The following is a 23,803-nucleotide window of genomic DNA, read 5'->3' on the forward strand; positions in this document are numbered from 1 at the left end:
TATATTTCTCAGTCTCTTTTTCTATTATTTTGCTTCAATACTAAATAATTTTTACTTTGTTGTTGTTAATGTCTTTTATTTTTATTATTGCTGTATATTACATTCAGACTATTTTTTGGTTGCAATGATCATACATTTATCTTACAAAAATGTGAAAAGCAGTTTTATAGTTTATAATTGGGCAAGACCTTTCTTAAGGTGGGTGGCATGAATGAGACATTACTGATTATAGGCTTATTCTTCTTACACTGATCTCTTTCCATTTAAATGTAAATTAAGATCATGAACCACATTAGTTTTTTATACTCTTTATTTTTCTTAATTATCAATAAGTAGCTTGTCTGCTTCATATTATTTATTCTTTCAGTAACCCAACATAGATAGAACCAGTTCTTTATCAGCTCTAGGTTGGTTATCAATTTCATGTACTTACTCAAATTCTCAATCTCAGCCTAGCTGGCCTATTTTGAAAGAGAGATTTCTGAATTGTCTTTTGTGCCATAATTTAGTTTATTATCAGGAAACATAATATCATTGTTGTTTATATTAAAGTAAAACAAGGTTAGAAAAATCAGTTTTAGAAAACAAGTTATCAAATAACTTACTATAAGATTTGCTGTCACTTAAATGATTCAAATTTGTGAGTCTAGTGTATACCTATTTCGGAAAAGTTGGATAGATTTTGTGAGAATGCAGTCTTTAGTTGCTTTTAAAAATATTATCTTTTATCGTTATTAGTTTGACACATACAAAAGAATGTGTGCATGTTTCAAAGCATGGTAATAAAATAAGCATTTATGAATCTACTACCCGAACCAAGAACCAGAATATATGGTTGGTTATACTCCTTGCGTCTACCTATAGGCTCCTTGCCTATTGCATTCATGTGCCTCTTCCAAAGAAGTAGTAAATGCTGTATTGAATATTCAGCTTAATATTTCCTTCCTTTGTTTTTTTTTAAAGTGACTTTGATCATTTATTTCACTCTGCTAACTTTCTGAGTTACTCAGTCCCTCTGACTCCCACTTCAATCCACTGTGAGATTCTGGGGATTGTTGAAAATATAAAAACTCATCTAGTCACCTATCCCTTCTTCTTTATTTATTACCGTAATATTCCATGCTTCTTGTTTAACCCCTGTACCTTTGTAGGTAATGCAAATGAACACAATCACCCATTTCCCTTTTGGTTATGCTATTTTATGCACGTGGCTTTAGTCTTCCTCTTTATCACAATTTCTGCCATGAGCCTGAGTGCTGTTAGCATTCACCTGAATGATCTATTCAGCGCCCACTCACTTCCTTGACCATCTCAAATTGGAGGTAGTGAACTTTACTCCCGGTTCTACTTCACTCAGTCACTCCCATGGCCATGCTTTGAATATTATCGTCACTTGAAATTGTTCTACCTTTGAAATCTTTTAAATTTTTAAAAAATTTTTAATATTTTATATAATTTTTAAAGGTTACTTTCCATTTACAATTATTACAAAATACTTCACTCTTGGACAAGAACTACACATGGTTTCTTCTTATTCTTTCATTGAGTTACTTTTAACTCACTGGTTCTTTTATCTCAATAGACAACTCCACTCTCTTTACCCATTTACCTTTCCCAGTTAGTCTCCACTTTTCTTTACTTATTTACATATCCAGAGGTTGAATCCATTCTCAGAAATATCCTCAGTTCCCTTGCTACATTGTTCTGCTTTTATCTATTTGACAAAGTCCAAATGTGGATCAATCTCTTGTCTCTTTCCAAATGGTTTTTGATCTAAATTATCCATCTAAGTTCTCCCTAACTACCAACTTGAGAAAAAATAACTGAACATTTAAAGGAAAAGTGACCTCTTTATTGAGGATTGTGGAAAGAATAAAAAGAAATTGGCACCAACTTTCTAAGTATCCAGTTTCCTGGTCTAGATTTCAAGGTGGCATTAACTATCATGGTCTGGGAATTCCCTTTCTGTGAATAAATATGTGTTAATAGTTCCAAGTAGACCATAGTTTGGCTGTATGAAATCTGGAATTTTCTGAATGGAATAAATGTAGTAAACTCAACATGGCATCTCCAATATGTGAAGAATCAGAACAATTGGTCTCTCTGTTTCATGTTTGTAAAATGAAAAATTATGAGTGCTTTCTCTTTGGAACAGATGAAGAGTAGCTTAAATAATCTTTGCTAAACTTCTTTTAGATTACTTCAGGAAACAAATATTTAACTAATATTAAGAATCAAAACTTTTGGGCTTCCCTGGTGGAGCAGTGGTTGGGAGTCCGCCTGCCGATGCAGAGGACACGGATTCGTGCCCCGGTCCGGGAGGATCCCACGTGCTGTGGAGCGGCTTCGCCCGTGAGCCATGGCCGCTGGACCTGCGCATCCGGAGCCTGTGCTCTGCGGCGGGAGGGGCCACAGTTAGTGAGGGGCCTGCGTGCCGCAAAAAAAAAAAAAAAAAGAATCAAAACTTTTTTTTCTTCTGAACAGGTTATGCTGACCAGTGCAGAATTATCTCTGATCATTGTATATTTTAAACCACATTCAACATTTAAACAAACATATTTAGAATGGATATCAGGTTACCTTTTATTGATTTCCCTTTAAGATATATCCTTCATTTCAATAAATATATCTTTTATATTTTAAAATTTACCCCCAACCCTACTTTTCCTCCTAGTAATTATCTTTACTTAAAGCTATACATAGCATATTAAGGAATCACTGACATTGCTGGTGGACAACGTGGCAAGTTTTACATAAAAATGTGATGTAGGAGATGACAACTAGGCTATATCTTAAAGGAAGAATTAGAATTATTTAGGGGGAGGTAAGGTAGGATGTTGGTGGAATTTTCAAGAAACGTATGTGCAAAGTTACTAAAGTAATAAACACCGTGTTTTAGTGCTGTTGGAGCATTAGCCACAAGGTAGGGAATAGCAATAAATGAATCTGGAATGATAGAGATGGTCCCGGTTATGAGTAACCTTGTATACTCTGTTAAGGGACTTAGGTCTAAGACTGTACGTGACAGAGGTACTTTGAAGAGTTTTTGTTTGGGGATGGCTATAATACATTTATTCACTCTAGAATAATTACTCTAGAGACTCTGTGGGTGGTTGATTTGAGAAAAAAAGGTATGGAAAAGAAAAGCACATACCGAGGTATTTGCCTTGTTCTAAGACAGCAGAAACTCTTTGAGGGCCTGAACTAAGTAAGTTGTGGATGGATGGAGAGATAGAAGATGAGAGTTAATCAATTAAAATCAATAATACTTGGTTAACAATGGGATTTAGATGTTGAGGGGGAACCAAGAGTCAAGAAACACTCCTAGTCTTACAGCTTGGGTAACTGGGTGCCTGTAGTACTTTAACAAAGATGGGGGGAATTGTTAGGAGAGGAATCAGTTTAGGTGTGAGACAAGAAACAAGTTCAGTTATGAAATTATTGAGAGGGCTAAGAGGAAACCTCTAGCAAGGAGTAAAATAAATAATTTTCAAGCTTAAAGAAGTAGTTTAGTCTACTTAGAGCAATTTGCGAGTAATTTTACTACTAGCGGGGAGTAGCCACATAAATGAAAGTGAAATCAACCAGAAAGACTACCCATTAAATGAGAGCCAAGGAGTTTTCCTCTGCCATGGGAAACATTAACATTTAAGTGGTAGACGAAGAGAAATTTCTGAAGGACATAGTGAAGGAAGAATGAGAAGAGTAAGAAGAATAGAGCTAAAAAATTAGAGAGTTTTAAGAAGGAAGAAATAATGTCAGCAATAAAAATAATAAATGAAAAATGCCCATTGATTTGTCAAGGGAGAAGTCATTGGTGACTTCCACTGATGATTTTGGAAGGGTAGTGAGGGAAGAAAGGCAGAATTCAGTGGCCTGAGACATGACTGGGAGATAAGAAAATAAATGCACCAAAAGAATGTAGAGGAGAAGTATTAGATAGGTGTGTGTGATGCCAGAGTAGGTTTCTTTCTTTTAGAATAAGAAATATACCCTGTGTTGACAGGCTTGGAGGAAAGAATGCTTTAGGGAAAAAAGATAGGTTGAAAACACAGGGAAAAATAGAGGCTGACTGGAAGAAAGGTCTTAGAGCAGTAGGTAGGGCTCACCACACAGATAGAGTTTGTAAACATAAAGAGGCTCTTATTTACCATTGAGACAGGAGTAAGATAGATGAGAGAGTTGGAACTAAGTAAGTTTTTAAAGGATGTTAAATTGAAGGTAATTTTGTTTGATAACCTCAATTTTGTTGTTGCTGTAATTAAGATTACATGATTGTTTTTGAGACAAATTCCTGAGGGTTCCCAGAGGTTGAATACGATGTTTGATTGAAAATGAGAAAGTTTAAATAGTTGTTGGGTAAAAACTGATGGGAACTGATTAAATATAAGTAAGAAGATTTTTGGTGATGCCACCACAGCAAATGTTGGAAACCATGAATTTGCAATGTGCCAACCTGTATGAATGTATTCTTTGCTTAAGCAATACCCAGTTGCCTAGATGTTGAAGAATCAGTTTATGGCATTGAGCCAATTTTAGGGTTTTGATGAATGTTTGGAAGATTTGGTATAGAAGGGAATCTGAGTGTTTTTATAGGAGGGGTTCAGGTGATCAATCATAGAGTCTAGGATGAGAAGGATGGAAGAAAAGCAAAGAGGGTGCTATATACTGGCAGGAATTGGTTGGACCAAGGAACAAAAAGTATCAAATGGAGATCAAGTAAATTGGGAGTGAGATTATAAAACACCTGACAGAAATAATGATTGTCATCAGTTTGAGATATTGGGGTTTAATATTTCTGAGTTTAAATAGTTTCATTGGATTCTAAGATCCACAGTATTTCCCCAGGAGGGAGCGCTGATGCAGGAAAAAAAGTGACAATTATTGAAGTTTTGAAGATCCAAGAGTTGTGGTTCAAGATTATTGAACAATTTTCTGCATGTGCATTGCAATCTCCTAGCATTACCATAGGAATTATGGTAAAGAAGACGGCTGACACCCGATTCCTCAAATTATCAATGACTAAGGGATAGTGACTGAAAGTTGGATAGATATTAGCATCCTGAATTAATAATGGATCTTATAGCCAAGGGGCATGCTTAATAGAAATAAGGACATGTACATTACAGTGGGAGAGTAATGGCCAGAGTGTCTCTAGGGAACCAATCTCTCATGAATCCATGGACTTTGAAATGTGAACGAATAAGTAGCTTCTGCAGGTGAGAGTTACACTGGAAGGAGAGTCTGCAGAGTTGAGCTAAATGTTATTTAAGGTAGGGATATGCAGAAACCATTCTGCAGAATGGTTGATGACATAAGGAAGTTAGTTAACAATGGATAAGGATTCTTGAAAATATAGCTAAGAGAATCAGAGAAGATTAAAATGGTACAGAAGAGAGTACAAGAAATGAAGAGTTTAGAGAGAAGACATCAGGGGGCAATTGGGCTTGCCCTTTACTTGATACTAAGAATTACAGAGATAAGATGCTTAAATAGCAGTGATATACCTCAACTATACTAAATTTATCCTAAGTAGTTTTGGTGCCAGAATTGGAAGTTGTTTTGGTGCCAGAACTGAGTTAGGTTCTCGGAAGGGTCTGACCTGGGGCTAGAGTAGTGCGGAGGGATGCCATCGCGTTTGAAGAGAGGAAGTGAATGGTCTTTTCTTAAGGTATTTGGGGCCATGACTAGGACCCTAATTAGGGAAAGGTTTCTGACAAAACTAGTGGAGTCACATGAGGATGAGATTCCTGTGTGGAATGTAGAATATTTTCCTGTAGATGCCCTATCTGAGAAGTATACTGAAAGCTCTTAGTGAACGGGATCAAATCTAAGTAATTCAAACTTCCTGAGCTACCCCTCCCCTTTTTGCCTCAATTTCTTTGCATTGTTACAAACCTTCTCCTTTCCTCTTAGAAGCATTTTCTTCTCCATCACAAGTAATCTATTTGTGTTTCTGACTGTACACTTTCTTAATTTCTCTGGAATTTTCCTCCATTCATTATTCCTTGTTTCTCTTACATTTCAATCTCTCTTACTTCACTAATTTGTTTTTCCTCAAATTGTTGTTACGGAGGACTGCTGAAATCTCCTTAATAATACCTTCTTTCTATTCTGCCACACCTTCAAGCTCCCTTGAGAATGATCAATTTCTCTCTCTTACTTAGGTCATGTTTCTTGACTATGTATTTTTACATATGCTTTCTCCACTCCTTCATCAGCTCCAAAGCTTTAACCCTCTACAGTCTGACCTCTGCTTCCAGCACTTTATTTTAAATGATTTTCTCCATAGTTCTTATTTGCTGTATCTTTTTACACATATTTATCCTTGTTATGTCTTTGCATCTGCCATTATTAACCACTTCTCTTTTTAGCCTCTCTAATGAATAGTGAAATATTAATATAATACAGTGACTTCTCAAACTGTCTGATTATATGACTGACATCTGTACAAGAATATTCTTGCAACGCTTCACAAATTTAAGTCCAAACTTGAAGTTACTCTCGTTCTTCCCAAGAATTCTTCTATTTCTGTTAATAGATCATCCTTTCATTTTGGAGGCTGGGAATTTCACGCTCTTTCTTTGGTTTATTCATGTCTTTCATTTAATTCATATGGTGATTTGCCAAACATTATATAGAGGGGAAAAAAAAAAAAATCCCTGGTCAAAGAAGTTAACAGGCTTTAGAACCAAGAAAGCGCAATTCAAATTCCAGCTCAAAAAATTTCTAATTGTGTGACTTTGACCAAGTTTCTGTGAGCCTTAGTTTGCTTATTTCTAAAATGAGAGCGATTGAATTATACAACTTCTGAGATTCCTTCTAACTTAAAATTCTGTTTGTATAATTCTGTATATTGTATATTTTGTACATTGTGATTTATGTTTGTCATCCATACCTTCTTCTGTTTCCAAACTTTTACTACAAGTCAACCTTTTCCTACTCTAATTCATTCCATACACTACTGCTGAAGTCATCTTCTTAATTCATTACTTAAAAAGTACCTTTGTTCAGAACTTTTTGGTCACTCTCATTGAAAATTAAACCCTGTCTTAACCTCTTAACTAGATGTTTAAGATCTCTATAGACTGACTCCAAGCTAATTTTCTAACATTTTACTACATTCTACTTTCTGTTATTTCTAGTATTTCCATTTGACTCTTTTTCTTCCCTCCAACCGCATTTATTGACCATAACAAAATTCTATATACAAAGTGACCTAGACCTGTTGCTTCAAAACAAGATCTTTTCTTACTAACATTTTGATAGGTCAGTCCATACAATGTCAAAAAGTGCTTACTCTAAAATTAATAGAAAAATGTCCAATGCATATTAAATGAATGACCTAACTATTGAAACTTTAATAACTCTTTAAGATAATTAACATAGGTAGACTGTAGTCCATATCACAGGCTTCTGGAGAACTGGCGTGAGACGTCACAAGGCCATTTTGTGCAATGCCACTGTGATGCCTTTGTGTTTCTGAATCACGATGTTCCCATTGTCTGATTCTAGACACAACACAGGAATATCAGTGGGGTCAGAGGTTAACTTAGCTGCTTGCTGGGCTAGAACAGATATCACCTGAGCCTGCTCATCTGACCGGGTCCCACGGCAGCCCAGGTTAAGTCCCTGTGAATCTGTGACCAGGACTCCATCAATGGATGGATTCTTCCCTGTGTCCTCCAAGTGCTACTCAGAAGTCGCCTCCATGCCACCCACTGTGTGTCAGGCCCAGGACCGCAGAGCACACGGCATCCTTCTTCACCACCGGCCTCCCATTTGATTTTTTTTATGGTCGCCATCTATCTGCTGATATTTCTTCAGCTTTTCATACAGGAGATATTGTCCATCTTTCTAAGATAGTCTTTAACATGCCAATCATATAATATTTTAAACTCCCTGCCTGATAGTCCTAACATGTGTCCTAGCTGATTCTGACTCTGTTGATTGCTTTGTCTCTTGACAGTGGGCCTTATCTTTCTTGCTTTTTGGTGTTTCTAGTAATTTTGACTGTTAGACATCATGTCATCATTAGTGACTGAGGCAGATAGTATTTGTGCCTGAAAATGTGCATACCTTTTGTTCTGTGTGTATGTATGTGTATATAGGAGGGGATTAATCAGTCCTCTGACTACTACCTCTATGTGATTTGAACTGACATTATGGAGTAACAGTTAGGGGCAGCAGGCAGCAGTGTATATGAGGAATTTCCACTATCCATGTAAAACTAGCAAACAAAAGAAATGCTAGCGAATTGTTCAAAGTTGACTAATGAAACTTTTGAACATGGCACTCAGATATTCTAGAGTGAGGAATATGCCTAATCACATTTACTCATGCATACAATAGCAATGCATAATTTGGTTCTTTAGAGATACATCTTTAAGATACATCTTTAAGACGTTTGTTATTTTATGGAATCTTTGAGGACCTGGGAAGGGAAAACATCCTGTCAATACTTTAGTGAGATAACTTGAATTTCTTACAGTTAACAAAATGGTATCATACTTCAACATCCCCTGAAAATGGAAACTATTTAGTAAAATAAGAATTTTATAGATAGAAGGTGGTAATTATATCATCTCTCAGGGTTTTGAAAAAACATATTTTAAAGATGTATTAATTTGCTGTATGTTCATTGTTGCTGAGTAAATAATCTTGCTTATTTGTTGTTTTGTGTCTGTTATTTTTGAAGTAAAAATGAAATAACATTAAGAATTATAACTACTATAACTACTAATAAAATACTCAAAATATCCTCAAGATATTTATATTTTACCTGTTTCTGTGTGTGCATGTCTACTAATACAATATATCTTTATTGTTCTGGAGAAAATTGGGGTAATCTTTTCTTATTGCTGTTTCCAACATTGACTATTTTTTAGAAAATACTTCTATACATAAGGGAACACTTTACTTCTCTTTTTGTTGATAAAATAAGGTTATGAGAAATAGTAACATGTTTTTCTACATTAAAAATGTTTGGTTTCTCTCATCAATATGTGTATTATTACCATTTTCACATGTTAGATTGTTATTAACTTGGCTGACCCTAGATATTGTGGATATTTTTGAATAAAATCATTTACTTTTAACTAACATACAGAATTTAATGTTTAACTGAACAGAAATGTTCTGTAAAAAAAAATGCTATCGTGCCCAAGGAAAATTAATCTATCTTCCTCCAAATAAATAAAATATTACTCTTCATACACATGGTAAATAAGTATCTCTGAATATGTACTTATTACCATGATATTTTGTTTACTTGCAATTCTCTTAACTTTGGAAGCAATGCTAAAATAATATAGAGTTTTTAAAAAGTTAAACTGTACCTTGCACAATATGATGAGCATGAAAATTATAGAGTTGAATCATATAATTGCTTTAAATTACTTGATATGTTATATAACTATATAACATATTTTACATTAATTACCCTAAAATATCTCATTTAAAAAATCTGTAATATATTTATTTCTTCAATTATGCAGCTAATGCTCAGAAAATCTCTAAACATTGAAGGTGTTTTATCAAAAGTATAATGCTGCTGCTGTTAATCAGCTTACTATATTACATAATATAGATATAGGGAAGTTATTTCTTGCCCCAAACATGAGATTATACTTCTTGTCCTTCAGAGATACATCCAAATTTATTTTTAAGATTTCAGCATTATAAAGAAATAATTTCTTTATAGAAAAGAAAAAATAGTAATTCCTAAGTAGCTTTACTTTTTACAAGTCTATTTAAAAAAGCCCTATTACATTTACTTATCTCATCTTTACAGTATAAATGCAAAATAAGTCTGTCTGATTTAACATAGACTCTAAAGTCTGAGTTACATTCTAGGACAATTTTCACTGATATCTGAATAATACTTTGAAGCATTGTGATGTTTGTTTTTCATTTTTTTAGTATTCTTAGTATTCTATCATATTTAGAGAGATAGTCTACATTGAGCTTATGTTGATCTGTAGTTGTATCGTTGCAATGGTTGTATATAAGTGAAAGAAAATGCTCACTGGCCTATTCTTTTCTGTTACACTGCATAACTCCCATGTACTTTGAGACTAGGAGAAGTAAATAACAAAGGTGATGAAATAAGTAGGAAGCTGTGCCAGATACCTGGAAATTAAGAAATCTTTCAAAGGTGACTATACGAGAGGAAAAATGATTGAAAATGTACAACTTTGATTATAAAATGATTTTTCCCTTAGAAATCCTCATCAAATCTGCATGTACTATCATATGCTTTTCTGGGTTGTTACAATACTGGGTCTTGTTTCAATAGTGTCAGTCAATATAATTCAAAAAGAGTCGTATACCACAATGTTTATTGCAGCTCTATTTACAATAGCTAGGACATGGAAGCAACCTAAGTGTCCATCAATAGGTGAATGGATAAAGAAAATGTGGCACATATATACAATGGAATATTACTCAGCCATAAAAAGAAACAAAATTGAGTTATTTGTAGTGAGGTGGATGGACCTAGAGTCTGTCATACAGAGTGAAGTAAGTCAGAAAGAGAAAAACAAATACTGTATGCTAACATATATGGAATCTAAAAAGAAAAAAAAATGGTTCTGATGAACCTAGGGGCAGGACAGGAATAAAGACACAGACATAGAGAATGGACTTGAGGACACGGGGAGGGGGAAGGGTATGGACATATATACACTACCAAATGTAAAATAGATAGCTAGTGGGAAGCAGCCACATAGCACTGGGAGATCAGCTCAGTGCTTTGTGACCACCTAGAGGTGTGGGATAGGGAGAGTGGAAGGGAGCCGCAAGAGGGAGGAGATATGGAGATATATGTATATGTATAGCTGATTCACTTTGTTATAAAGCAGAAGCTAACACACCATTGTAAAGCAATTATACTCCAGTAAAGATGTTAAAAAAAAAATGTTGTGAAGACACAGGGAGAAGACAGCCATGTACAAGCCGAGGAGAGAAGTTTCAGGAGAAACCAACCCTGCCAACTACTTGGTCTTGAACTTCCAGGCTCCAGAGCTGTAAGAAAATAAATTCTGTGGTTTAAAAAAAATATGAATTAGCTCTGTTTGTGGAGTATCCTCTGCAAATGCTTACAGTTTGGAATAGCAGCCACTAAATAAGCAGAGCTGTAATGTATATCTATCAGGTAAATGGCACATACAAACTCTGAACAATTTTAAACAAATATATCAGAAAATGTAAACTATTTAAGAATAGAATCTGACAGATATTAATCACTTTTAAAAGACAACCAAGTTATTTACCTGAGAAAGATTTAAATATACAGGTCAGTGTTTCCTAACTTTTACATGGCTTGATTTTGTCAGTCTTGTAAAATCTGTGTTTACCCTTTTTAGAATAATATTTTGAAATACATAAAGTAAAATAAAGTAAATAAGTAGGATCACAAAGGAAACTATTTACATTGAAATATAGACCCCAAGTTCAGAAACCCAGGTAAGCACTTAAATATTTTATGCCTTGCAAATGGTTATCTATTATTTCCCATGCCTGAGTTGCTACTATTCAAAATTAATTATTTATAAGTTCTTACCTTAAAATTAAAGCTCACTAAGAATTTAGGTGGAAGTTGGCAAGTTTTATATCTCAGTCCCTTAAAGAACCTGCTATGAAGCTGGGTGTTATATATGAGGCTTAGGCATTGCTGCTTTCAATTTTCTGAGCAATAATCTTAGTTCTCACCTAGTAAGACCTTTTCTTACCCAATTGTGGGAGCAGGAGCCTATCTTGACCTTCTACTGTGTTATCAAAGTTTAAAATATGATAGCTTTCCCCTCCCCTTAACTGTGGTGGAACATTTCAGTAAATTTCTACCTTCTACTGTTGGTTCTTGTCATGTTTCACTTATTAAACAATTTTCATTTCACACTATGGAAATCATATAATACATATTATTGATGACTGTGGAAAGAAAAATATAAGTAAAATTTAAAACATTGATTATAATCTTCTAACAACGTTTTCACTAAAGAGATTTTTTTTAAGGGATATTTCCTAAAGAGTGACCTGTTTGCTTTAAAAATAATAGTATCCTTTCAAGGACATAGAACTTAGCAACACATTTGAAATACTTCTCTGGATTTCACTCACGATTATATATTTCAATTATTAGAATATAGTGTCAAAGAATGGTAAGTGTTTATCCAGATATTTCACATTCAACCTGGAAAAATTACTCGATGGAATCAGAATAAATCAAATTTTACATAAATAAGTGAAATATTAGCTTAATTTTCTGTTGGGATAGTCATAGATATTCCAGAAAGTTGTGTTACTACATGTTATATAATGAAATAAGTTTATTACTAATTTAAGATAATAGGAAATATGAAAATAATGTAAAGATTGGTACTTTCCAAAAATAGGTTTTAAGGAATCTAAGGTATATACATCTTGTTGATTCTGGTTACCTATTGTGTTGAATATATACAAAGATATGTACACCAACAACATTTAACAAATATTGAGCATATTTATTTCTTCTTTAAAAATAAATTTATTTATTTATTTATTTTGGGCTGCATTGGGTCTTTGTTGCTGTGCATGGGCTTTCTCTAGTTGCAGTGAGCGGGGGCTACTCTTCTTTGTGGAGCGTGGACTCTAGGCATGTGGGCTCAGTAGTTGTGGCACGCGGGCTCTAGAGCTCAGGCTCAGTAGTTGTGGTGCATGGGCTTATTTGCTCCGCGGCATATGGGATCTTTCTGGTCCAGGGATCAAACCTGTATCCCCTACATTGGCAGGCAGATTCTTAACCACTGTGCCATGAGGGAAGTCCTGAGCATATTTATTTCTGAAGAGGAGTGTTCTCTCTAAAATAGTTTTTCAGAAACAAAAATAGAATTATGATTTCTTACACTATCAGGTTGACTTTTCATTTCTCTCTTTGACTAGTAATTGAATATTGTATATGTATTTACATTTAATCTCAGCTTCTTTTGACATATTCTGGATACACTTATAAAAAAACTAAATTCTTAAGAAATCAATCATAGTACATGGACTTAAGAATAGTTTAAAAATTATTTGCCTTATATGTTACCCTATGAACTGAAAGTGTAAGACAATCACAAGATAACGTTGTAGAGTAAATCCAGTATCCAGTTCCTAAAGTCATCTAATCTAATGCCTACTGGTCCAATATGCCACATAATTACTTATATTTGGGAAATTGTGTCATTTCTTTTCTTATTTTTCTTTAATTGCTTGCATTTTTCATTATCAAAAATAAGATTGAGAGAATTTATAGGTAAAGTGGAAGTCCTTAATACATAAGTCTTGAGGGAGACTACTGCTTTCTTTACTGTCTATAATATATAAACATTTCCATTGCTGTGGTTACAACTACGTGCGGGGGTAATAGTTTCATTTATAGTATACTTTGGAGTATGTGTTACTTTGGAGTTCTAGAGCCAGAGCTAGTGTTTTTTGGGTTGTTCCATAGATAGTGGGGCTGGTGTTAGGAGACATTTACTGATTACATGTTAGATGTAAAAGCATTATGCTAGACTCCAGGAATACAAAAATTAGTATTGATAGGTTATTCATTTAAGTCTGCTTCTTTCAAGAAGGATTAGGTTTTGATGTTAGATTTATTTGTGGTCAAATTGTGTGAAATCACATTGTTTCAGAACCATTATTATTTCAATCAATTAATACCCATTCTGAATTGTGTTGGTTGGCATCGCTAAACTGCACTGAGATAAATGGCATAGATTGGTTGATTAACTCCTTTTCTATACAGTGATTTTTCTTGTGGACCATGTTTAAATATGGCTACAGACTGCAAAGTTGCACAGTTTTCTCGTAACATTTTGATTCTGCCATTTGAATGTTCAGGTGTATCAATACACAATTATTGTGCTGAAAGCCATTTTATATCTTAGTTGGTATACTAATAAACAGCCTTAGGGACTTGACAATTAGTGCTTTTATGGTTTTCTCTTTTGAAAATGTTAGGAAAAGTCAAAGAATTCTTTTCAAATATTAGAATACTTCACATATTTCACGTGTTCCATTTAGAGAATTCATTTTGGAAAACAGTTTTGTTTTGATTATAATTGAGCAACTCCTATTGTCTTCACTGGGAATCGCTATTAAAGGCAGATGTTGGTTCCTTAAAAGTCCTTACGAAGTTTAGTGAGAATTTACTCAGAATATGTTGGGGAAGAGAACATTTTTTTTTCCATACTCAATAATTTTAAACAATTACCTTTTTCAAAATCAGTTTGATGCATCATAACAAAATAGCAGAAGGGCACTAAAGATCAACTGAGCTGCTTTTTGACTAACGTTTCAGGGATTGTGAAGCAGCAGATAGACAGCCATATCACAGATCCAGATCAACAGAACAACGGCCTCTCCTAGAGCGGACAACCACCCGCTCCCGATCCACTGAACGTCCTGATACAAACCTCATGAGGTCGATGCCTTCATTAATGACTGGAAGATCTGCCCCTCCTTCACCTGCCTTATCGAGGTGAAAGATAAATCAATCAGACTAACTTCCCCTTTGCCCCACCAGCACACCATTTTATTTTCCCAGCAGCTAAGTGGTCTCTTCTATCATCCTTGGCTGATCACTAATAACAATCGACACTAACCTTTTCAGTGTAAGCACACTATTTATATTCAGCGGATATAATAGTGTGTGACTATCATTGTAATTTGTTTATTACCTGTCCTGACCTCATTTGTTTTGTGATTTCTCATTTATCAGGAGTCCTGGGTAAATCCCCACATAATGCACCTCATGACTATCATGTTCTCCTACAGAATGAGAAATTGTTTGTGTCCATTAGACATCACTTTTGGAATAATCATCATAATGACAATAAATAAAACTAGATTTTTAGTTTCTTTCTATCAATACTAATATCATGTATTAACCAATATCTTCTTTAGCTGAATTTTGAATTGTTCAGGGTTTTATTTGTAGTCTGAGATAATTTCTAAAAAAAGGGATATTTAATATAAGCCTGAGCAAAAATCTCTTAGGATCAAGGGAGGGAGGTTAGTGTTAAGAGTTTGAAAACTGGTAGAAAGAAATGTAAGCATTATCTTTCATTTTTTTGAGCTGCAGAATTCTCTTCTTGCTTTCATATGGATAGAATACTGATCTGCATTAATAATTCCATGGATTTTACTGTAGGGTTTTGTGTGCATGTATCTGTGTATGTATGCATATTACATAAAAGTATAAACATCTTTTGCTATTTAGATAATCATTCAAATATCCATATTTTGTCCTACTTTCCTAACCTTTTAATCAGCAGCTAAACCTCTTTAAAATTGCACCATACAGCTGTCATTTGAACCAAATGTATTAAAAGTGTTTTAACTCATTCTATTGAAAAATGAATATTAATGATGTATCTTGTAGGTCTCACCCTCGTACTGGGTCTGTCCAAACAAGCCCATCAAGTACTCCAGTGTCAGGACGAAGGGGCCGTCAACTCCCACAACTTCCACCAAAGGGAACATTGGAGAGAAGTAAGTTTTATTTCTAATTGTGTCATATAGGAAATACCCATGGAAGCTAAGGTGAATCAAGATTCTTTTTTACTACCTTTGTGTTAGCTTTCTTCTTTCGTCAGTGGAATATCTTAGCTGCATCTGCTAGTAGTTATGTTTATAAATATATCTATAAATATTATATATTTGGCATGTAAATTTCATAATCTTTGCAGGCAAAAATAACCTATCATTATTGCTCTTGCACATTTTTCAAACTTTAATAAATGCGTTTTAAGAAGTAAACTTAATGCTCTTAAATAAGCAGTTGGGTGATGTTTCTTTGCTACAACTAAGTTTATATAATTGTTGATAGTTACATAAAGTTTATTAGTAACTAGCCAAATCAATTTTCACACACTGCAAAGGACTGGTTAGCTGATGCACAACAATGGTGATCCTTCTCAAAACTGGAGTACCAGAAAAAGGTAATCACAAATATACAAGAAAGATGCATGTTGTACTGATATTTTTAATACTTTCAAATTTTTGCATAAGAAGCACTATTTGCTTACACACAGATGAACGTACTCCCCAAACATCTGTAAATTCTTGGATAAAGGACCTCTAAAAGCATGGATGATAAAATATAATAATTTTTAATGTCATTTTAAAAAATGGTCCCTTTATTTGGTAACTGGATGTGCTTTACCAAAACAAACAAACCAACAAACACATTTAAGTCACCATTTAACTTTTCTTTAATAAATGATACATTCTGTACCTTTGGAAATTTCTGTTGTTTTTAACCCCTGTGCTTTGGTTCCCTTTTTTGTTTTGTTATTTTGTTTTTCCTAGACAATGGAGTCAAGGAGATAGAACCTTATGAAGGTCTGTACATAAAGGAGGGTTTGTTTTGTGCTGACAGCCTTTTTAGGGGTTATGTGAGCAAAAATAAACCCAACTGCAATTGATGTCCCTCCACTGTATAGACCTTTATTACAGTAAAATTACTTTGTTTTATGATTCCGGTAAAGTATTTGACTTTTGTTTTACTTGGAAAATATACAAAGGAGTTGAATTTTTTGATTCAATCAAGTAAGAATGCAAAGAATTTAACTTCTTTTAAATCACAAGGTAAAATTTTCTTTTTTAAAAAGTTTGCTTTTTAAATAGAATTTGATGTTTTGTGTAAGACTTTAACCAAAGATATCAATTGCAGTCTGTGTTTATGTCATTGAGGATGTACACCTAGTCTAGTTATATTTATCATCATATATTTCATTTTGTATTTATGATGATCTTTCAATTATTAAATTTGGCTTTCTAGAAAAGAAAGTTATTGCATTAGATAGTGATTGTGCTTTGTATTTCCTGCATCATTTTTCATGTTGTAGCAAGACTGTTTATAGTGTAACAAAGTTAAATATGTACAGTTTGATTCTCAATGCTACATTATGACTCAAGAGAAAACATTGAGTCATGATATATGGAGTGTCATACATTTACCAGGACAGTAAAAATTCCTCTGCTGATTATAGAATTCTGCAGCTGACTTTGTAACTTTGAAGAATTGTTAACTGTTTTATTTACTGATGAATCTCCAGCACATAGAATAATGCCTGGCACATTATAGGCACTCAATAAATATTTGTTGAATGAATGCATGAAATATTTATTTACAAATTGAAAAGCTACTTCAAATAGTATAAAAAGTACCATTAAAATAATCTTGTAATTCTATATATGTTTATAGTAAAATTCATATTTGTAACACATTTTTAAGTGCATTGCATTTGAGCAGCAGTACTTTTATTGCCTTACATAACTTAGAACAAGTTGTGATCTTGTTAGTTGTAGCTGAATGATTTATCAAGTCCTATTTTGTGGTCCTTTTTATTTACTATGTACTGTGAACTATAATTGTAAACAACTCAGTGCTATCGGGACTAATGGTCTGTTATACAGCCTGATAAAAAGATATTAGCATTTCTATAGTTGTCAATTATTTACATAAAAATGGGAGTGTATAATTTTAAAAGTACTTTCCATAAGGAAAGTTCTGTAATACATACAGCATCTTTTGTCTCCTCTCCCCACAATTTTTAAAGATAGAGTTTTGGCATCATTTGTTGGCATATGAAGTCAAAAACATAATTCATGCCGTAATTTTTTCTCAGTTCAGTTTTAGTATCTTCTGTAGCAATAGTCCATTGAGATATGAGTTGTTCCATTCTTTGTAATAATAAATATACCAAAAAAACTGACATTAAAGCTGATATTGAAGGTCAGGGAAGTTTTTCATGGGCTTGTCAACAAACATTCTATTTTCTATCTGGTTTTGCCCTATAAAATCGATAAAAACCACAGTTTTCCTATAATGTCTCTAATTGTGACTTTTCCATTTTTATAAATAAAAGAGAGGAGAGTCAAAAACCTCTCTTATTCTTTCCAGTATGAAATAAAAGGATTTGGGGAGTTTTGGTTGTTTTGTTTTACTTAAAAGTGTGAATGATTTTAGCAGTATTTTCATAAATATTGATATGAAGACTCCAGCATATACATGATTGTATGTTTTCTTTAGCTTTAAAGGCAATCTATAATATCTCTTTTAGAAGTCTTCAACTTCTAACTGAAGTTAAAGGTATAACCCAAAATTGACTATGGATTAATGGTCTAAATCGAAGTATGTTTGGATTATCTCTTAAAAAGTTGTCAGACTTTATAATTTAGTGACACTGTTTTAGAATCAAAGAAATGACATGTTTATTTTCTGATCCTGTTCAATAGCTGAAAAATGAGCAAGTCCTAATTTAATTCCTTTTGACCTGGGATATATTTTAGTCTGTTAATTAATTTAAAACCTTATATATGTTGGTCTTGACAGTGGTACAGTATTGGTCATCTTCTTTTTGTCTGAGAGTCAGAGAAAATAGAAACAATATAATGAAAGTACAATGTACTAAACAACTGTAAGGCATTATTATTTTTAATTTACCCCTAACTTTGATGTACTGGCATTTTATAAAAATAAAAACAAGTTTATAATATTATTTTTTGTTTCTCTAGAAGAAAAGTTATATAGTATTATTTTTCTAATAGTATATCAAGTTTATAGATGAAGTATTTTGCCTGTCTTACAGTTATTACATATTACAAATACTTATGGGCCACAATTTCTTTTATAAATCAAAGTTGTCATAAAAGGAGACAGTAAGATAATTTATTAACAGTATACTTATGTGCTTCCATAACATGTCAGAAACTCATTAAAAATAATCTATTTTTCTCCTTATTATCATTCATATCATGAATAATTTGAAATTTGTTGTTTTGTTTTACTTAAGAGTAACAGATGTACATAACTGGTCTTATCCTTTTCTTTACTTTTGCATATACAGAAGTTAATGAAGTAACTGGGCATGTGGAAGAGCAGGGGGGAGAAAAGCAGGGTGAAGAGGTCAAGGCAGGTCTGTCTGACTGTGTGTCCAAAATAAATAATCAAATGTTTTAGAAGTATAACTTTTCTATTGCATGTAAGACTTTAGGCTCCAAATTTATAAATACAGAATAAAGAACAGATTGTTCAGTACTAATTTTAAAATAATTACTTAAATTTATTAGTGGAAAGATATTACATGAGCTAGCTAGGTAACTTATCAGGGTATTTAATTTACCCATTTGAACATTCTCCTTATCAAACTGAAATTATAGACAATGCCTCTCACTAAGGTTTATACTTATCCTTTACCCCAGCCTCACATTCAGTTCATATATTTACTCAAAAATGTTTTTTGGGTACCTACTAAAACACTGTATTTCACTGAGTGTAGGTTCAATGAAGTCCTAGTCTCTTCTCTCAGCAATTTTGATTTTTTAGAGCTAAATTACAAGTAAATATAGAGAAGAATATAAATTACAAAATTTTAGTTCTTGAAACTTTTAGAAACTATTATAATTTATCCATAAACTTTTTTCTAAATTAAGAACAATTAACTGTAGCTTCATCTTCAACCCAGCTCAGTATTGTGCTATTTATTGACAGTCCTAATTTCTCCCCAAAGAGTCCTCCTTCTAAATGGAATGAAGACACTTCATTTTGGTGTTTTTAAGCCCCTATTATGTTTACATACCATAATTTTTGCCACTTTCTTTGTCAGAATATTGCTGAAAATATTGTATTCATGAATGGTAGCATGTAGTTTATGTGCCTTCTGTTCTCTCCTTTACCATTGTGTGAAAGCAATGTTATTATGTATATTGTGCATAAGATGTATTTTCATGGATGCATTCTTGCAGTAGTGTTTGTGGTTTAAGACAGAAAACCTCTTAAACTGCAATTGCAAATTTTTTAGTAGCTATTTTTAAAGTCATAAAGGTGAGAAAAATCATCAAATTACATCCGGTAATGAAAACAAAGGCAAGTTTAGACGCATATTTTTATCAATAAGAAAGTATAACTATCTCTGTTCTGAACATATCATGTACTAATTACTAGAATGTCACACATCTTCCATTTTCCTGAAGTGCTATAGGAATACCATCTTTAGGGAATACTGTAAGAATGAATTTCATTTTAATTTAGCTGTGTAGTTAATGTTTCCCTGCTTGCCCATTCCAATGTATCTGAAACTAGTCCATACGAATACCGAAAGGCTTTCATACTGTTCACGAATTGGCTTTTGCAGTAAAGTCATTGTTTAGTATATCATTAGTTTGGGGACTTCAGCAGTAATTAATATCACTTTTATTTATTTTTAACTTTATTAAGATAAAGAAGCCCATTTATTGAGCCAGTTTGTTGCCTATGCTTAATTCTCAAAATGAAATTGGTAAATTACATTAGTTCTTAGAATAAAACCGTAACTACAATCTTCCTAACTTATTATAAAATGGCTCGTTATTCCTCATTTTATTTTTGTTTTTATTACTTTTCTTATGGGCTAGGAAGGGTATACTTTACTCTTCTGTTCATTAATGTGAGGTGTCATGTTAGTGCATGGATTTGTTTCTCTGGTGTGTGATGTCATCTTTTGTGGTGTGCTTGGGTTTTATTTGGGTTGTTAATGACCTTAATTATTAATCACTGTTGTCTGTTTTCAATGTTATAAAGACAATGAGGGAGAAACACCAAGCCCACCTAATAATGGGAAAAAAGGCAAGTCTAATATGAGGTTAAGAGTGCCTTTCTATATATTAGACACTGTTTTGATATTTGTAATGTGCATGAATATGCTTTCTTAAATAAGTATAAATACAAGTATAGTCCCAATTTAAGTTATCCAATATTTAAAGTGTATGATCTTTTTAAAATACATTTCTGAATGCAAAATTTGTTTCTGAAGTACTTACCTTGTTATTGGATCCTGTTACAACCCTATTCTATTGAAATGTGTGGCATTAAAAAGTTTTGCTTTGTTGGTCATAATAAGGAGTAAGATTCTGAAGATAGTTACGGTCATGATATTATGCATATAGAAAAATACAACATGCATATTTTTCAACCCAGAAATTATTTTAAAATTGAACTATTTAAAAATATTTTAAAGTAGAAATCAACTAATTATGAGTTCAACAGTATTAAACAAACATTTGTGATATTTGTAGATTTTTCACAGTACTAAAACTAATATTTGCAGTTTTATACATTATTATATTGCCTAGGCAGGTAAAAAAGATGATTGATTTTAATACTTATATTTAGTTTTTCCTATAATTATAAGTGACAATTCTGTCATCCCCCGCAACTAAGTTCTGTCAAAAACAGTAGGACTGATTTTAAAGCCAGCTAAAGTTACATTACATAAAATGCCTATTGTATGCATTTTGACCTAACTTTTTTTTCAAAAAGATTAAAGCTCTTTATAAAACAAGAAACAAAAAACAGGACTGTATATGTTAATAATAATCAAATATAATCAAATATAGCTACACATGTTGATTTAGAATGTCAGCATTTTAAAATGGTTACATCAAAAAAATCAGCCTTCTAAAATATCTTTTTTAAAATTTTTAAAAAATTTTTATTTATTTATGGCTCTGTTGGGTCTTCATTTTTTTGTGTGAGGGCTTTACCTAGTTGTGGCAAGCAGGAGCCACTCTTCATCGCTGTGCGCGGGCCTCTCACTATCACGGTCTCTCTTGTTGCGGAGCACAGGCTCCAGACACGCAGGCTCAGTAGTTGTGGCTCACGGGCCCAATTGCTCCGTGGCATGTGGGATTTTCCCAGACCAAGGCTCAAACCCATGTCCCCTGCATTGGCAGGCGGATTTTCACCCACTGTGCCACCAGGGAAGCCCCTAAAATATCTTTTTATCCTAACAATTTCCCTTGTTATTGAGCCAAATTAAGAAATGCATAGTGTTGTGCTTCAGTAATTTAGTTGAAATGTCCTTTAGTTTTCAGTATACTCTTTCTTCCCTGTCTTCATCTTTTATAAATAACGTCTACAATGTCACATTTAAGATCGATTTAGCACTAAAATAATTTTATAATTCTTCTTACTTTGGAGTGTTAATTATTCATTAATACTTCTCCAAGCATAAAATTCTTAAAATATACTAGGTTATTATGAAAAGGTGAAAATAGTATAGCAAAATAAATCAAGTATTGTAATTAATGAATATTCTCCATTAAAAAAACACAAAAATTTAACTGAGCTCCCAATGTCTATTTAATTTTGATTAGGGTGACACAATACCATTTCTTTTTTAAAAAGGTCAGTTTGATTGTTACATTGAGAATAACCCGAAAAAATTAAGATCAGAAACAAGGAGAACTATTAGGAGGCATTCCCAATAACCCAGGAAAGAGGTGATGGTGACTTAGACCAGAATGATAGGAGTAGTTGGATTCTGGATAGATATCAAAGGTAGAACCAACAGAATTAACTGACAGGGTAGGAGAGATCCCATGATAAAATCCATGTTTTGGGCCTCAGTAATTGGGAAAATATGGAGTTTCTATGAATAGATTTGGTGGGAATATCAGGTGCTCAGGTTTGGATATAAGTTAGAGATGCTGTTAGACATGTAGGATAGGATGTCAAACAGGCAGTTTGAAATATGTTCTGGATTTCAGGTTAGAGATTTGGACTGTAGTTATAGGTTTAGGATTCATCCTTACAAAGAGAGACTTAAAACCATAAGCCCCATTGATATCACTGAGAGAACAAGTGTAGGTAGCTAAAAGAAGAGGTCCAAGGACTATGAGCTGAACTATTCTAACATTTAGAAGTTGAAAAAATGAAGCAGGAAGAGACTGAGGAGCATCAAGAATAGGAGGAGAGGTAGTGGGGAAACCATGGATTATAGTGTCTCTGAATAGAAATAAAGTACTTGAAGCAGAAGAGAATTATCAAGACTGTGAAATGATCACTAGATTTAGCAAATAGGAAGTCATTGTGTTAACCTTTATTAAGAGTAGTTTGGGTGGAGTTGTAGGGGGTAAAAGGCCAATTACAGTGGATTTGGAAGAGGAGGGAAATGGAGATGGTATAGGCACCTTTTAAAGAGTTTGGCTGTAAAGGGAAGAAAGGAAATAGAAATCTAGACTAAGAGGAGAGGTCAGGGGAACAAGAATACATGAAAGATATATGGGAAACTTTATGTTCATTCTGTGACTTCTAAATCGAGATCTGCCAGTTTGTTCTATAGAGCCCTCTGGCCCCAAGCCATCTGCCTATAGTTTGCCAAGACATTTATCAGTGTTCTGTAGCTTTGCTCCTAGATTTAGAATCAAGACTTAGATTTGGAAGGAACCTTATAAATCTTTTAATAAAACAGCTTTTCTTTACTGATAAAGGAGTAGAATTCTAGAGGACAGTTAGCTTTCTTCAGTCCACATAGGAGCAGACCTGTAGTCTTGCTTGACTCCCAATCTTGTGCATTTATATACCATGCCTTTTCAGATGAATGGCATTCTCCTTGCATGTGTTTCAACCATTTGTTTTATTTTAGATATTAGTTAACAGTTTAAGCTCAATTCAACCGATAGCTGCTATTTTTAGTTCATTGTACTAGGTAGTCATTGAGGATGCAATGATCAATAAGATATATTTCCTGCTTTGGGGAGCTCCCAAGGGAAAAATACAACAGTAATAATATAATGATAACAAATGAAACATAGTTGGTAAAATTATTTTATAACATGTCACTTACATAGAGTCTCTTAAGATTGTGATACATATAGAGGAAGTAAGTTTTGAGGTGTTACGGGCATTTTTTCAGCCCCAAATATTTCTCCCACTACTGTGATAGTACTTAGTATTCTGATATTCTTTAATGGCTTAATTATTTTAATAATATAAAGCATAGGCTTTCCA

General features: G+C 33.4%; 1 protein-coding gene and 1 pseudogene across 50 annotated transcripts in view; one reads left to right on the forward strand and one right to left on the reverse strand.

Annotated features, from left to right (window-relative positions):
- RIMS2 (regulating synaptic membrane exocytosis 2) overlaps positions 1-23,803 on the forward strand; it is a 552,349-nt gene that overhangs the window by 349,351 nt on the left and 179,195 nt on the right. For 30 of the 50 annotated variants that reach the window (XM_059042501.2, XM_059042514.2, XM_067018079.1 and 27 more), the window contains 2 exons: positions 14,327-14,506; positions 15,410-15,519. In XM_059042501.2, the coding sequence (XP_058898484.1) occupies positions 14,327-14,506; positions 15,410-15,519 (290 nt within the window). Of the gene's footprint in view, positions 1-14,326; positions 14,507-15,409; positions 15,520-16,338; positions 16,372-23,803 lie in introns of all 50 variants that reach the window. The other 20 variants (XM_059042507.2, XM_067018081.1, XM_059042500.2 and 17 more) reach the window with 3 other exon arrangements.
- LOC131744187 (ragulator complex protein LAMTOR5 pseudogene) lies at positions 7,438-7,713 on the reverse strand (annotated as a pseudogene).

Source organism: Kogia breviceps, chromosome 17, assembly GCF_026419965.1.
Source record: "Kogia breviceps isolate mKogBre1 chromosome 17, mKogBre1 haplotype 1, whole genome shotgun sequence".
NCBI lineage: Eukaryota > Metazoa > Chordata > Mammalia > Artiodactyla > Physeteridae > Kogia > Kogia breviceps.